Source organism: Scardinius erythrophthalmus (assembly GCF_964197995.2).
Source record: "Scardinius erythrophthalmus genome assembly, chromosome: 6".
NCBI lineage: Eukaryota > Metazoa > Chordata > Actinopteri > Cypriniformes > Leuciscidae > Scardinius > Scardinius erythrophthalmus.
In genome coordinates, this window is record NC_138226.1 from 6,080,710 (window position 1) to 6,096,945 (window position 16,236).

Consider the following 16,236-nt stretch of genomic DNA (forward strand, 5'->3'; position numbering starts at 1 on the left):
GTTTTGAATCTCCTTTAGGTTTTGGACGATTCCCTGGATGCATTTCACATGTTTTTTTTTACACATTATATAACAAAACACTGCTCATGCATATATATATATATATATATCTATAGATATCTATATCTATATATATATATATATTAAAATAAAATAAAATGTATCATTTAAAAATAATATATAATATATATATATATATATATATATATATATATATATATATATATATATATATACTTTTTTATTTTTAAATGATACATTTTATTTTTATTAATTTATTTTTATTTAATCATTTTATTTATATATTATTTTTCTAAATAAAAAGCAATTCATTATATTAGTTTATAAATTGAAAAAAATATGATACTACTTTTTATGTATTTTTATATATATTAATATATTATTTGTCTCAAAGTGCATCAAGCAAGGCTTCATCGACAAACTTTTCCTTTTAAGTCACCTTTTTAAGGTTTTCTTTAGGTTTTGAATGATTTGGATGCTGGTCACATCTTTTATACCCATTACATCTCCCGACTTATTCAACCATGCCCTCGAGTTCAGCGGTAGTTTAAAGACCCGCAGAGTTGCCTGTTACTGGAAAAGTAAAGCAGCACATAGCGATCTCAGCACTATCTTATCCAAGTCTTGCCATCTCTACATGGTGATTTCTTGTGTTCTTGTGCCATCTCAGACTTACATGGGTATTCTGAGGCTAGCCAGACTCAAGCTGGCCCATGAATGACATCATGGATTCCTGGGGGCCAGAGCCCTCATAAATAATTACCTTTCTCTGGCTCAGGGTTGACGGGTGAATAAACTGTGCTGCAGATCCTGCGCTAAACTTCTGTATATGGTCCTTCTCGGCCACTGGGCAGATTCCCCCCTCGTTCACAGTGACGCTGGAGCTATGTGCTCTTGTCTAAATATTTACCAAAGCTGTTTAGTGATGCACCTACACACTGGACCCAGCCCATGTCTTCTCTTTTACTCGTTGGCGATGTTTGATCTGTATATGACAGAATTACCTTACCAAATAGTGTACACACTGCATTTACATTTATGCATTTGGCCAAGATGATTTTATCAATATATCAGTTCATGCATTCCCTGGGAATTGAACCAATGGCGTTGGTAGCACATATGCTCAAATTTTGATTTTTGATTGTACATTGAGTTATGATTAGTTGAATTGCATTGAAATAAAATTAGTTAATTGCATTGAAATAAAATTGTTAGTATTACAGGGATTTTTATTGCACTTTTTTGGCTCTTAAGATTATTTGAATCATTAGTGAGTTGATTTTAATACGTTAAAATGTTTCTGTAAAATATATGTAGGGAACTAGGTAGATCAAAATCTTGCTGTTTATTACTATGCATCATTGGTGCATATACATACATATATATATATATATATATATATATATATATACAATCACTCTTCATTCTGAATCTGGAGAATTTGTGGATTTCCTGAAGTCTTTTCAGTTGTTTATACTTGTCTTACCTGCTTTCTTTCTTCTGTTTTCTTTACCTCAGGCACCCAGCAATGACCTCCCTCTGAAACATATAGAGACAACAGTGAGTATTTCAAACCATGTTTGAATGTTGACGTGTGTGTATGTTTTCTTAACATCAGTATGGCCAATGGCATATTTTGCAGTTCCCACTGCCTTCATCCACAAACTTTTCCTTTTCACTCACCTTCTTTAAAGTGAACATTGACAAGCGTGTCGGGTCAGTGTGAACATGATGGTTGTGTTTCCAACATTCTAAGTACAACAGCCAAATGTAGAATGTTTGAAGTGTTGCCGTTTGTTGGGTCAGTTTGAACACGGTGTAAAGTCATTACTGACAGCTTCAGAAATAACGGCTTTAAGGTATAAATATTTAGGTCTTTAGCTAACACTGTTGCTATGCAGCTTCTGTAGTCTAAACTTCTCCAGTCTAAACCTCACGGAGTGCTGAAGCTCAAATTATTGGTTGGATTAGCTAAACACAGCCTCGCTGGGGCTATAATGACTGCCCAATGAATATGCTTTAAAGGGACAGTACACTCAACCCCCCTCCCCCCCCAAAATAACCTGTATGATACTATTTATTCCAAAAGAACACAACGAAAAATTTCTTTCAGCTCTCTTCCCATACAACAGCAGTTCAAAGTGACCACATCTTTTATTTCATGTTGCTTTTAACATCATACATGTTTGGAACGACGTGAGTAAATAATGACAGGATGTTCATTTTGGGGTGACTGTCCCTTTAACTGATTAGCAGTGGAAGAGATCTGAGTTGTATCTCAAGCATGTGTGTTCACTTGTGCCACAGCCCCCCTCTCAGAAGCCCCTCCGTCCACCCCGTTCCTCATCCCCCTCATGCCTGGGTGAAGAACATTCACTCCAGACGCAGCTGTGGATGACTAACTGCCTTGATCCAAATAGAATTCAGACTTTCGTTTGGAGCCGTCCATATGAGCATGAGTATGCTCAGAGATTTAGGGACAGAGCAACAGACTCTTATAATCCCCCTGAAACATCATTAGATCGTTTTATTGATACAATATTGAGCTGGAGGGTAGCCAAAGGAAATGGCGAAAAAAGCAAAGCCCTACGTGTAACCAGGGGTGTAAGAACAATCTGAAAGTGGGTGGGGTGTTTTAAACCTTATCAACTAGTAGTCCAAAAGTCTGTGTTACCCAGTGTGAAATTACTGCCATGTTTTTCGTTCATTCCACAGCCAGTTGGTAGAGGCTTATGACTTATTTTTTTAAATCGTTATTTCATGTAAGCAAAGAAAAACTCTTAATAATTATGAAAAAAATATTGTTCAATTATTATTCATTATTAAATTATAAACATGTAATACCACAATTAATTCATTCTTCATATGATTTAAAATTAAGAATTATTATGATATGGAATTGTTATATGAATTATTATCGAGTGCCACTGGTTCTTGCTGAAGCTCAGACGTGTGCGTAACACGAGAATGAACCTCATTGGTTCTTGCTGAAGCTCAGACGTGTGCGTAACACGAGAATGAACCTCATTGGTTCTTGCTGAAGCTCAGACGTGATGTGTAACACGAGAATGAACCTCATTGGTTCTTGCTGAAGCTCAGACGTGATGTGTAACACGAGAATGAACCTCATTGGTTCTTGCTGAAGCTCAGACGTGATGTGTAACACGAGAATGAACCTCATTGGTTCTTGCTGAAGCTCAGACGTGATGTGTAACACGAGAATGAACCTCATTGGTTCTTGCTGAAGCTCAGACGTGATGTGTAACACGAGAATGAACCTCATTGGTTCTTGCTGAAGCTCAAACCTGATGCGTTACACGAGAATGAACCTCATTGGTTCTTGCTGAAGCTCAAATGTGATGCGTAACACGAGAATGAACCTCATTGGTTCTTGCTGAAGCTCAGACGTGATGCGTAACACGAGAATGAACCTCATTGGTTCTTGCTGAAGCTCAAACGTGATGCGTAACACGAGAATGAACCTCATTGGTTCTTGCTGAAGCTCAAACGTGATGCGTAACACGAGAATGAACCTCATTGGTTCTTGCTGAAGCTCAAACGTGATGCGTAACACGAGAATGAACCTCATTGGTTCTTGCTGAAGCTCAAACGTGATGCGTAACACGAGAATGAACCTCATTGGTTCTTACACGTCAAGCGAACATGCTTGAGCTTCCATTTACCACAACTGATGGGTGAGTTGATGAATGTTAATGTGAATAAAAGCTTAAATTCAATCTGTTCATCACATAAAGAGATTGATCCTCCATAGAAAATTTGGACTAAACCACTCAATTCATATGGATTCGTTTTACAATCTCTTTATGAACTTTTTAAAGCGTAAAAGTAGTAGTTACGTAGCTGTCAATGGAGGGACAGAAAGCTCTCAGATTTCACCAAAAAGTCTTAATTTGTGTTCTGAAGATCTTGCGGATTTGGGAAGACATGAGGGTGATCAATTTATGATAGAATTAATTTTTTTTCTGAGCTAACCCTTTAAACATGCTAGGGTTCTAATGACACAACAAGCCGACGTAAAAGAACTAGCGGCGATGAAAGCTGATTGTGTTGTCGACTCTCGTCGGCTGCATCTCGGCCAAAAAGTTATATTCTATCATTAGACTATATTCATCATTCAGAAAGGGAAACCAAAAGTAGGACGGCATATATGCAAACCATAAACAAAGCAGCGCTTGCTTACCATTTTGATCACTTTCCTCATTCCAGGCAGCTAATATTGTTATGAAAGTATTTGTGCATTAGAATGCTCAGGTAAGATGGTATCAAATTAAAATGGCCTTCTGTCTGTGCAGTCTTGACATCTTCGCTCGCTTTCATCACTTTTGCTTTTATTACCGTGCAATGACTCATTCACTAAGCTGAACAGCCAATCAGATTTCAATCTGCCAATTCATCATCCTCAATCGTCCAAAATATGGCCGACATTGTCCAACTAGTGCCAACTGTGAGGAACACACCACAAAAACTGGGCCGGCCGATGCCGAACGACGGGCCTTAATTTAAATTCAAACTGATTCCTCCAGGCTTCTTCGGCTTTAGTGCCCTGATGCCAAAAAGCTGTATATTGCTGTGAATTAAAATACGTTGAGCTTGTCATTTATCATGCTGCATTATTCCTGGCATTGTGTGTCTCTGTGAATAATCCAGAATATAAGTCTCTAGATGTTTGGAGCAGTGTATGTTTGCAGCTGTGTCAGGCAGTATTACTCATTCCTGAGGCATCATGGGAAACGTGCACCACCCTCACCTCAAGGGTCTCTCATGGTCAGTTAGTTGTGGTTATGCATATGTCTTTGATTCTCAATAACAAACCCTTTGAATCTCAGTCTTTTTGTCATATGACTTCCTGTGTCATCTTTTTAGTTCAAGAGCTTGTTTTTCAAGGAGAGCTTGATAACGTGCTCGTCTGTTTTTCTCTCATTTCTCATTTAGACCATAATTCTCCTGCTGAAGCAGTGATTGAGATAGATATATTTTGAAATTGGCTTGACTATAGTCATTTGATTTGCATATTATTCTTTCTGGCTCTGATTTGGATGAGTCGTATTATGAGGAATCACATATTTTCCTAAACTTTTGATATAAAGGCTTCATTGTACTATGAAAACACACTGTAACTTTCAGAACTCAAAAAGTCCTCCATATTGTAAAAAGAGCATTTATTGAAAACTAAACCGCAAAGATGGTTTCTGATCTTCTGACGTCAAACCGATGAAGACAGTAGCGTACAGCCGCCCACATTTACACGTCAACAACATTCTCATTCTTTGGAGTATTTGATTGATGCCCATTGGTGCAGGATGAGTCATCAATATTGTAGGCCTTAAAACTGTATATTTTAAGTGTGTAAATGTGCATTTAGTCAACTTTTAAGAGTGTACTTGTCATATAAATTAAATATGAAAATGGTGGAGTGTGTAGCTTTTCATTTTTTAATAGACTTTACAGACTTTACAGAAAGATGGACTTTGCATTGTCAATACAAGATATTGACCAAAAATGAATGCACCTCTTGATGGACATAAAAATTGTGATGTTATTTCCATCAAGAGATCCATCAATAAAAAATGAAAATATAAAATACTTGGCTAGATTTGCAATGTTAATAACTGTGGAAATGCATCATCACACTCTCTGAAAAAGGTCTGTTTCACATACAAAGTGAAAGTTGACTTAGAAGTCTTAAAGACATGCCTGCAAAATAACACAGCATGCTTCAGGGTCAGCGAGAGGATGGAAAATGATCATGACTAAAAATTACAGTTATTTTTAGCATCCTAAGTGGACCTCAGGGATGAAAACTATGTAGAAAAAAAAAAAGTGCGATTTGACCTCTTTATATTCTTTATATACTACATTTATATTCTAGAGAAAGCGAGGTGATGGGCCATGGTTTCCTGGAGGTAACACAACTGTGAATTGTTGAAGTTGTGAGGTCAGAGTGATCATCTCCTCCAGTCAGCTGCTGAGTGTGTGACCCAGAGAGAGAGCAAAGGCTAGACTGAAGATCCAAACAAATGCGGGTGGCAGCAGCGCACACACGCACAGCATGGGAAAGAGGGAGGGGAGAGGTGCCGAGGAACAAGGAGGGGCCGGAGAGGGAGGCGGGAGGGAACAAAACAAGGGAAAGAGTAACTCTGCAAGTGGGAGAAGGAAGAAAGCTGCGGTCCGCTTGAGTTTGACGCCAGGCATGTGGCATCTTCGGCACAGCGCAGAACCAAAATAGAGCCAGGAACGTGGGGCGCGCTTCGGGAAAAGGGGAATGCAAGGAGAAGGGAAGCGTTACTTCCCGACCATGAATCCCAGCGGCTCCCTACGGAGGCGCTTGTCCTCCTTGCGTGATGCGTGGAGGTGGAGTACGGGTTACCTGTTTAAGGTAGGCCTTCAGGTTTCCGCCTGACTTTGATTGTACGCTTTAAAAATGAAATGTTCCGAAAAGGGAGCTCCCACAGCGATGCAATAGAAGAACCATTTTGGGTTTTCAGTGAACAGTTCTTAAAATAACTTTTCCACTTTAAAGAACCTTTTGTGCAATGGAACGGTTCCATGGATGTTTAAGGTTCTTCATGCCAATCAAAAGCCTTTATTTTTAAGAGTGTAGGTCTTTGTGCAGTGGCAACTATTTCCTCAAAGCTATCCCTCGCTTTCTTCCCTGAGCTCTCTGATTGTTCATTTGTCGGGCCCGCTCGAAAGCAGCGTTTCCAGCTGGTTTTGATCAAGCCTGGCTGAGACCCCGTCCAACCCCCCACCCACCCTTTCTTGGCCATCCTTCTGGGGGTCGCAATTATCGGCTGATTAAGGGAATGTTTTTGGAGCCGGGCACGGTGTGGCGAGAGATGGAAGGTGGACCCTGTGGATGGAGAGAGGGGGTTTGCAATGCCAAGGGTGTTTTACTCGAGTGTGTCGTAATGTCTTGCTCGGGCTATAAGTGAGCGACTTTGGCAATCTCTTTTAGTATGGCTTATTTGTGTTTTTTTTGCGCTTTATGAGTGTTCATAATGGCCTGGCCCAGTAATCTATACACACAAAAGTGTGTTACGCTACAAAATGTGTTAATGGTCTTTTACAGTCTGATCATTTGAAGCTTGATTGGTCTCTAAGTACTATATGTGAAAACAATATTGTAGTAGATTTTTTTGGGATTCTTGGAAAAGAGGATTATTTAGGAAACTAATGCTGAGTGGGTACATTTTACTTAATGAATTCTCCTACACTAAAAGAAGAAAGGTGTAGGATTTGCTTTGAAAAAACTGTCACTGAGTTACAATGAATTGATTTGATTACACAATGAGTTAAACTCATTTTGAAGTAGAATGACTACGAAAAATAACAACGAATATATATATATATATATATATATATATATATATATATATATATATATATATATGTACACACACACACACACACACACACACACACACACACACACACACACATAGGCACTTAAAGTGATAGTTCACCCAAAAATAAAAAGTCTGTCATCATTTACTCACCATCATGTCATCATGACTTTCTTTCTTCTGTGGAAAGAAGATATTTTGAAGAATGTTTCGACCGTTTTTGCACAATGAAAGTCAATAGGAAGTCACTGTTATTTTAGACCCCATTGTCTTTCATTGTATGAACAAAAACATTGACACTTTCTTAAAAATGATCTTCTTTTTTGTGTGTCCCAAAGAAGAAACAAAAAGTCAAATAGGTTTTAAAGGCATAAGGGTGAGTAAATAATGACAGGAATTTCATTTTTAGGTGGACAGTTCCTTTAAGTCTTTATTTAAGAGAATTAATTAATTATAATGCCCAGGGTTCCCACAGTCAATGTTTTGATTTCCAGACCTGGAAAAGGCTTTTGGAACAGTTTTGATGTGTTTCATTGGAATTCATTTATTTATTTATTTATTTATTTGGATGGAGGGAGGGGTTGTCTTGTCACATTGACATTGAGTTTGGGGTGGGACTTTTTGAAAACCATATTTTGTTAACCAAATGGAATAGCAAATGGGTTTTGTTAGACAATATAATCCTGGCAATTTCTATAGTAAATATTATAGTAAAAAAATAACAATTCTAGTTATGCACTACATATGGCATCGCTCATTAAGCAATGTCCCAGTTAAACCAGATTCAAACCTCAGTAAAATGTTATCTTTTTGAAGACATTTGAACTTGAAAATTTCCCATCATTTCACTTCCTTAAGTTATTCTGTACTATTCTAAGACTGCTACATATGGGAAACCGCATACAGAGTCTATACAGTTTCTAGAAAAGGCCCCAGCACTGTGTATAATTATACGTTGGATTCTGGGTTTTCTTAGTAGGCATTGTTCCTTTTTAGTCATGTCAGTCATACACCAGTCATTTAGACGGTGAGCATAAACCACGCATCTTCCGAGGCTTCTCTTACTTTTGTAAGACTCAGAGTGAGACCATTAACACTTTAACTTTTCTTTGTATCTAGATGTGATATTAAAGGTGAAGCGTGTATTTTTGTCCCTCTACCAGCACCAAAGCAAATTGCAAAAAATAGTGCAGAAATTACACACTTCACCTTTCAATGTCTCCGGTGTGAAATCCATATAATTTCGTTCCCTCACCTCACCTCACCTCACAGGCTGTCATTGCCTTTACAGTATATACAGCTGAGATGACATGTTCTATGTTAGGTACAGACCACACGCTCACATCAGCTCTCTTCAACCTGTATTGACACAGTTTTGCATATGGACTTACAAAAAGAAACTGTCCAAACAAATGGCCTTTTCATTGGTGTAATCAGCAGAACAGTCTGGAGATGAAGAGTAACCTCCCATTTGGATAACTGGTTTACGGTCATTTTTAAACAGGAAATGGGCTAAAAACATCTGGAAACTGTCGTATTTGTGAGATCATTATTAGTCCGCTGTATCGGCCAGGCTGAATAATTGGACATTATTTGGTCATTTTGAGATCATCTGCATAAGCTGAAGAGAATGTTCTCTGTGTGTTGTGTTGATTCCAAACTCTACCAATAGCTTTGTTTATGTATAGTATTTTTTTACTAGATTTTTGAGCAAAAATGGCATGAACTTCATTTAGTACACCCTTACAGTCATTAAATTGTTTTGTGAATATATTGACATTATATCAGCCATCTTAACATTTTTAGGTTTGTAAACTTTATACTTTTATGAAATGTATGATTAAAGTTAAAAAAAATCTTCTATTGACTTAGGCCTACATTGAAAAAGTGTTCAGAAATCAAAACTGACAGCAAATATGTCTCGTCGTGCATCTATTTAAGCATATATGCATTTTTACGCTGCATAAATATAGTGTGTGTGAGTTATGTGTTCATACATAACCAACAGAAAACAGCAAATGGTTTAAAATAAAAAAATAAAAATTCGGTCTGATGTTTCCTACAGGAATCGTGAATTTAGTTCAGACACTTGCTTTCCTCAACTAGATTTTTTTTTAAATTCTAACTAACTAATTTTCTTTTCTTTTAGGGCTCGACCAAATCCTCCAAGAGCATGGAGTCTCGACACAGGCCATCCAGGTGAGAGATGTCTTTGTCTTCATCAGAAATCAGAAATCAGTTTAGTCAATATCTCATGTGTGCAGTTTTAGTGAAATCACAAGGGATGAAGCATTCCTCAATCCAGCTCAATTTGACATCTGACTCTGCTTGCATCAGTTTCACATTCTTTATAGCAGTTGATGAGTGCAAAGAATAAACAAGTTTTAAAACATCTACACAGTCTCCGGGGATAAGTTATGATGTCCTAATAGGGCTTCTCTCCCACGTATATTAGATTAATAATGGCACTTTTATCTTGAGTGACTGCTTGCTATAGATACTGGTAGCAAAGGAGACACTGCCCACCCATGGAAAAAACAAATCCCTGTTATCATAGTTACACGCATTCATTTCTAGCAGAAAAATGTCAAATATATTCAACAGAATTGGCTGTCTTATACACAAAAACACTCTAGGATGCAAACCAAAAGATAAGATTATTCAAAACAAATGAAAGATTAGTATCCAATTATATAACACTTGAGTTGATCTCGGATCCATTCCGATGGTCTTATGTCTCTCAGCTGTTGGGTGTGTTCATGCCAGGCTGTGAGAAGATGCTTTGTGAAATACATCACTACAAATAGCTCCCATTTCAGCTACCAGGGGGAATTTTTACTCTTTATTTACATGGGCAGCTATTTTATTTGTCTCTTGTTTTGGGAAACTGTCCATTTGGGCACAACCTTAAAACGAGACCCTTTGAGAACCCTTTGTTTCTGCCAAAAAGAGCATTCCTGTTTTGTTTTTATGGCAAGGCATTTTTCAATGGTAGATGGAGTTTGTGTGGTACTGTAGTTTAATTTATTTTGGAGAATGAATTGCACCCGCTGATAAGACTGTTTTATTTGCATGCACTATCTGTGTTATTTTAGCTGCCATTTAACTGCAAAACAGTTAACAGTACAAACATGCCCGTAGAATATATGAAAAGCATTTGAGATCCAGGCAGATGCATCAGCTCTTTTTCCCTCATTTGATCATCACTTGATGAAGAACTTATTCCATTATAAGTTGAAAATGTGCTTAAACTTTTGTTTTCAATTCCACAAAACAAATAGTGCAAGCAAAAGTCAATAGTGCCTTTTTTAAGCACTGTTTCACTGCATTTAGAATCTGGTTAAGATGGATTATGGTTAGTGGATTGTTTAAAAGTGAATGAATGCACAAACCTTATGGGCTTTCAAAAGGATTGTGTGAATAGGGGGGAATCCTTAACATTAAAGGATTGTTCAGACATTGTTACGCCTTGTGTTTTCCACACACTGAGATCATCCAGAGAGATCTCTTGAGAGATGTGCAATGTTGTGTGTGTTTTGCCAGACAGTGTGGCGCAAGTACAATGTTTATATGTCTTGTACCATTCACAATCATGTGTTATTTACATTTGTTTCTCTGAAATGCACTGAATGCGAATCGCTTTTCGATTAAAATCAGCCGTAGAGAGATTTACATGATTTACTGTAGCTGCGATGCCCAGAAAACATGACAAAATCCAGATTTTCCTATGCATAGCTTCATTGCTAAACAAAGGCAAAAAATGGGCCTCACCAACAGGTATCTTTCCGAAAGCTACACAGCCTAAGTTCAAACACTGACCGTAATCTACTAAAGTTTTGCATGCTCAATAGTGAGCTGCCTTACTGTCTGCTTCCTACATCACTAAAGCACACAGGAAGCAAACTCATGCTTGATTTCAATAGAGCGTTGTTAGCATTTCTGTAAAATTAATTGTGAAAAAATAACTATAAGAATGAAAATGTCCATACATAAAACACATTCATTTTATGACCCCTTCAGTTTTTTCACATTTTGTTATTTTGCTGCCTTATGTTAAACTGCTTTAAATTACTTTTTTTTCTCCTTCAAATTAATATACAATATACACTAATCTACACATACACCATGATGACAAGGCAAAAAAAAAAGATTTGTGATAACATTTCAAATTTATATATAAATAAAAAAAGAAGAATGAATTATATTGCATAAATATTCATACTCTTTTCTGGGACACTTGAATTTTTAGCTTGGGATAATTCCAATTTCACTTCGATTGGAGTTAACCTGTGGCAAATTCAATTGAAGAGATATTCAATTCACCTCTCAATAAAAGGTCTTACAGCTAAAAATGCATATCAGAGCAAAAACCAAGCCATGGGGTCAGAGGAACTGCCCATAGAGCTCAGAGACAGGACTGTGTCGAGACACAGATCTGGGGAAGACTACAAAAACTTCTGCTGTATTGAAGGTTCACAGAAGCATGTAGCCTCCACAATCCTTAATAAAAGAAGTTTGGATCAACCAGGACTCTTCCTAGAGCTGAACTGAGCAATCGATTGAGAAGGGCCTTTGTTAGAGTGGTGATCAAGAAGCTGATGGTCACTCTGATTGAGCTCCATGGTCATAAATGGTGATGAGAGAAACTAAAATAAGGACAAACATCACTGCAGCACTCCAGCGATCTGGGCTTTATGGCAGAATGTCCAGACTCAAACCTCTCCTCAGTGGACAACATGAAACCCCACTTGGAATTTGCAAAAACGTACCTAAAGGACTGTGTTTCAGACTGTGAAAAACAAGATTATCTGGTCTGATGAACCTCATTTACAAGTATCATGTCCTTCCCAACAGTAAAGTGTGGTGGTGTGCATCAGCTGTGTTTTTTTTTTTTTTTTTTTTTTTTTCAGCGGCAGGGACTGGGGAACTTGCTCAACGCAGCAAAATGTAGAGATATCCTTAATGAAAACCTGGTTCAGAGCTTTCAGAACCTCGGTCTGGGCAACAGGACAATAACCCTAAGTACATACTGTAGCTCAGACAATGCAAGAGTGGCTTATTTACAACACAGTGAATGTCCTTGAGTAACCCAGCCAGAGTCTGGACTTGAACCCAATCAAACATCTCTGGAGAAACCTGAAAATGACTGTCCACCTACGGGTCCCCATCCAACCTGACAGATCTTGAGAGGATCTGAGGAGAAGAACGGCAGAAAATCCCCAAATCCAGATGTGCAAAGCCTGTCACGTCATACCCAAAAAGACTTGAGGCTGTAAAGGTGCTTTAAAAAAGTACTGAGTTAAGGGTTTGAATACTTATGCAATGTACTTATTTCAGTATTTGCAAAGTTGTCACAGATTTGTTTTTTGATTCGTCATTCATTATGGTGTATGGAGTGCAGATTGATGTGAAAAACAAACAAAAAAACAATTAATTTAAATTAGTTTAACATAAGGCAGCCACATAACCATATGTGAAAAAATGAAGGGGTTTGAATACTTTCGTAAGCCACTGTACTACATATACCAGAATGCATTTTGACAATAATAATAATAATAATTGCATTCAATTGTGTGTGTGTGTGTGTGTGTGTGTGTGTGTGTGTGTGTGTGTGTGTGTGTGTGTGTGTGTGTGTGTGTGTGTGTGTGTGTGTGTGTGTGTGTGTGTGTGATTCATTCTCTATGATATAGAACCCAATATTTTTTTTCATATTTTTTAACTGTTTTTTTAAGCTAGTCACAATGCATTCTGGGATTCTCCAAAAATAGAATTCAGGCTACTTTTTAAAACAGTTTTCAGTTTGGGAGCACACCAAAATGCTGCCTACTTAGGAAGCTTACTACAGTAGGTTTTGGAACAGAGCACTGGATTTAAAGATGGCCATCTTCCTGCTGTACTTCTCTCTGATTGCCTTGAAATCCAGACCTGAGGAGAGAGTGAGGTCAGAGATGGGGGTCTGATTGTGGTTACATCCTTGGCAGACCTACGCCTCACCAGTGACCAAATTGTTTTCTTTTGTCTGCCTTGCTGCACACACGGAATGCAGGATATTTTCATATCTCGTTTGTTTATCTCTGCGATCAATCTTTCCCCACTATATTTTATTCAAACCATACTGAACATCAGATATGTGTTTAATAGACTGTTCAGCGCTGAAATGTTTGAGGTGAGGCATTCTTCTGAAAAAAACATGGTGATTTCATGATTCCATCTGAGACACAAGACTGTGCCTGAGTGAATGTTGTGAATTGCCTTTGTTGCTCACCGAAAAAAGCAAATGATTTGCTGTAGACATGCATTGTTATTTCTAATGTTCTCTTACCATTATCTGGTCTTCTAATTTTTGCAGGAGTTTGAGTTTGATCCAGGCCATGGAGGAAAACTATGAGGTGGACCTGGTCTACATTACAGAACGCATCATTTCTGTGACCTTCCCCAGTAATGTAGAAGAACCGAGCTACAGCGCTAACATAAAGGAGGTGGCCACCATGCTACGCTCTAAACATGGTGACAACTACTTGGTGAGACCTCAAAACTCGATAGCTTTGAGGGTTACACTTTATTTCGATTAGTCCACTTTAGACATTATTATTTATATTATTTTTACAGCTTTTTAACCTCAGTGAAAAGCGAAATGATATCTCCCAGCTGAATCCCAAAGTAAGTAGAGTTTACTGTTTTATGTTATCTAATGTAGAGACGTTGGTTCCTTTTGGTCTTACTTATGCTGTTGTGTGTTTGTTTGCGCGAGGTGTTGGATTTTGGCTGGCCGGACCATCACGCTCCAGCTCTGGATAAGATCTGCAGCATCTGCAAAGCCATGGACACTTGGATGAATGCTGACAGTCACAATGTAGTGGTCTTACACAATAAGGTACTGTTTTAGTTGTTGTTCTCAGCATGTAATAAAAAAACACAGTTAGCTGGATTTGAAGGCATTATAAATGCACTAATGATTTGAAGGCTCTTCCAAAGATATATGCAACTGGCAATGCCCATAATGCACTGTAAAGAAATATATTCAAGGTGTTTACCAATGCAAAAGAATTGCAGTTATAGATGTAATTGTAAATCTAGTAATCTAATGATTATGTATACACTGCCCGGTCAAAAAAAAAAAAAGTCGCTTGCATTGTCAATACAAGATCTTGATCAAAAATTGATGCACCTCTTAATGGAAATAAATGTTGTGATGTTATTTCCATCAAGAGGTGCATCAATTTATTATTCAAGATATTGCATTGACAATGCAAGAGTCAAGCACTCCATTAATTATGGTTAGAAGAACTGTTGCCAAACAAATAACAGGCTTGAAATATAATAGCCTAATCACAGCAATAATGGTCCAATCATAGACTCTAAAGCATCTGTCTATTAAAATCCAAACAGCGACTTGGAAACTTTTTTTTTTTTTTTTTGTGGCCGGACAGTGTGTGTGTGTGTGTGTGTGTGTGTGTGTGTGTGTGTGTGTGTGTGTGTGTGTGTGTGTGTGTGTGTGTGTGTGTGTCTATATTTTAATACTGATTTAAAAAGAAAAAATGAAATAATATGTATTACTGTTTGTTACATGTTTTAATGCATATTAAAGTATTGTTTTGTTAGCTTAGCAAAATGCTAACTTGTTACTTGTTATTGATATCTATTGTGATTTGAGTCTCACAAGGTATCATGAGAGTTTTGATGCTCCTTCAGTAGCCAGCAAGGAAGCTCAATAGGTTTTGAAACTGATGTTAGTAGTTTTCTCTCTGCACAGTAGGCCTATAGTTACTGTAAATAGTACCCATAGTGCTTTGTCAGTAGATGGCGTTCTCATGCTATTCCTAATAAACCTGGGGTGGTGTGCACCCAAAGGTTATGGTGGTCTGAACAGTGAGATTTATGAAGCAATTTTAAAGTCTTTACGTGAGAAAACATGACTGAATTTACTTGTAAAGTTAGTACTTCACCATTGTTTTGAAAGCCTTTGCCTGACCCAGTCTTGAGGTTCAAGCTAATCTGTTTTCTTAAACAATTTATTTGAATTTACTCTTTCATCGCCCTCTGATTTGGTTAAGTCACATTGCTGGTTACCACTTATAAACATTAGAATGATGACAATGCGTTTTGAAGTTAGATTGTAAAATGTTGTTTTTGAGGATAGCGGTATTGTTAAATGCCTCTCTAATGAAAGGGATTCTGTCTGTGAGTATAAACGTCAGAAACCAGCCTCTTGTGGAGTTTGTGGGTTATCTTCTACACCACTGGTTCTCAGTGAGTCGCAGGTCTATCCTGAAATCCTGAAAATTTCACTGTATTTCCACTTGATTTCAAATACACCCGACTCTTTCCACACCCTCAAAGTACATCTTACCCATTACTATCCGTAAAGCGCCTCATGAGAGCTTTCTCAGTGGCCTAAGAAGTGGAACACTGCGAAGAGAGGTTGTGATCTGGATTTATAAAGGGCCAGAAATGTCATAAACACAAATATGTTGCCTTTTTAACAAGAAACCATAAACATTGTATTGTTATGGCAACCTGTGTTGTTCTTTGTAACAGTGGAAAAGACGAGGCAATGGCTTGATGGTGGAAATGTTCACTCATTCAGAAAGAGCACAACTGTGTTCAAAATGACTCAAACCACAGATTAAATACTTTGTATTTTTTTTGGGGGGGGGGGGGGGGTCATTCATGCTGCTCTGATGTACCTTTTTACTGTTATTTTAGTCATTACCATTAATAAAGTATTTTTGTATTCATTAGTGTTTTGAATACATTTTTATTTTTTCCATTTTCATTTTAGTAATTGTGTGTGTGTGTGTGTGTTTTCTTGACAGTATTTCTAGGTTAGAATTTCACTTAATTGTAAATT

The 16,236-nt window shown here is 37.6% G+C and overlaps 1 protein-coding gene across 17 annotated transcripts in view; it reads left to right on the forward strand.

The window, feature by feature from the left end:
- tns1b (tensin 1b) overlaps nt 1-16,236 on the forward strand; it is a 231,354-nt gene that overhangs the window by 149,611 nt on the left and 65,507 nt on the right. For 14 of the 17 annotated variants that reach the window (XM_081369325.1, XM_081369335.1, XM_081369336.1 and 11 more), the window contains 5 exons: nt 1,540-1,581; nt 9,535-9,584; nt 13,735-13,906; nt 13,995-14,045; nt 14,137-14,259. In XM_081369325.1, coding sequence (XP_081225451.1) covers nt 1,540-1,581; nt 9,535-9,584; nt 13,735-13,906; nt 13,995-14,045; nt 14,137-14,259 — 438 coding nt within the window. Of the gene's footprint in view, nt 1-1,539; nt 1,582-6,187; nt 6,419-9,534; nt 9,585-13,734; nt 13,907-13,994; nt 14,046-14,136; nt 14,260-16,236 lie in introns of those variants that run through there. The other 3 variants (XM_081369340.1, XM_081369327.1, XM_081369330.1) reach the window with 1 other exon arrangement.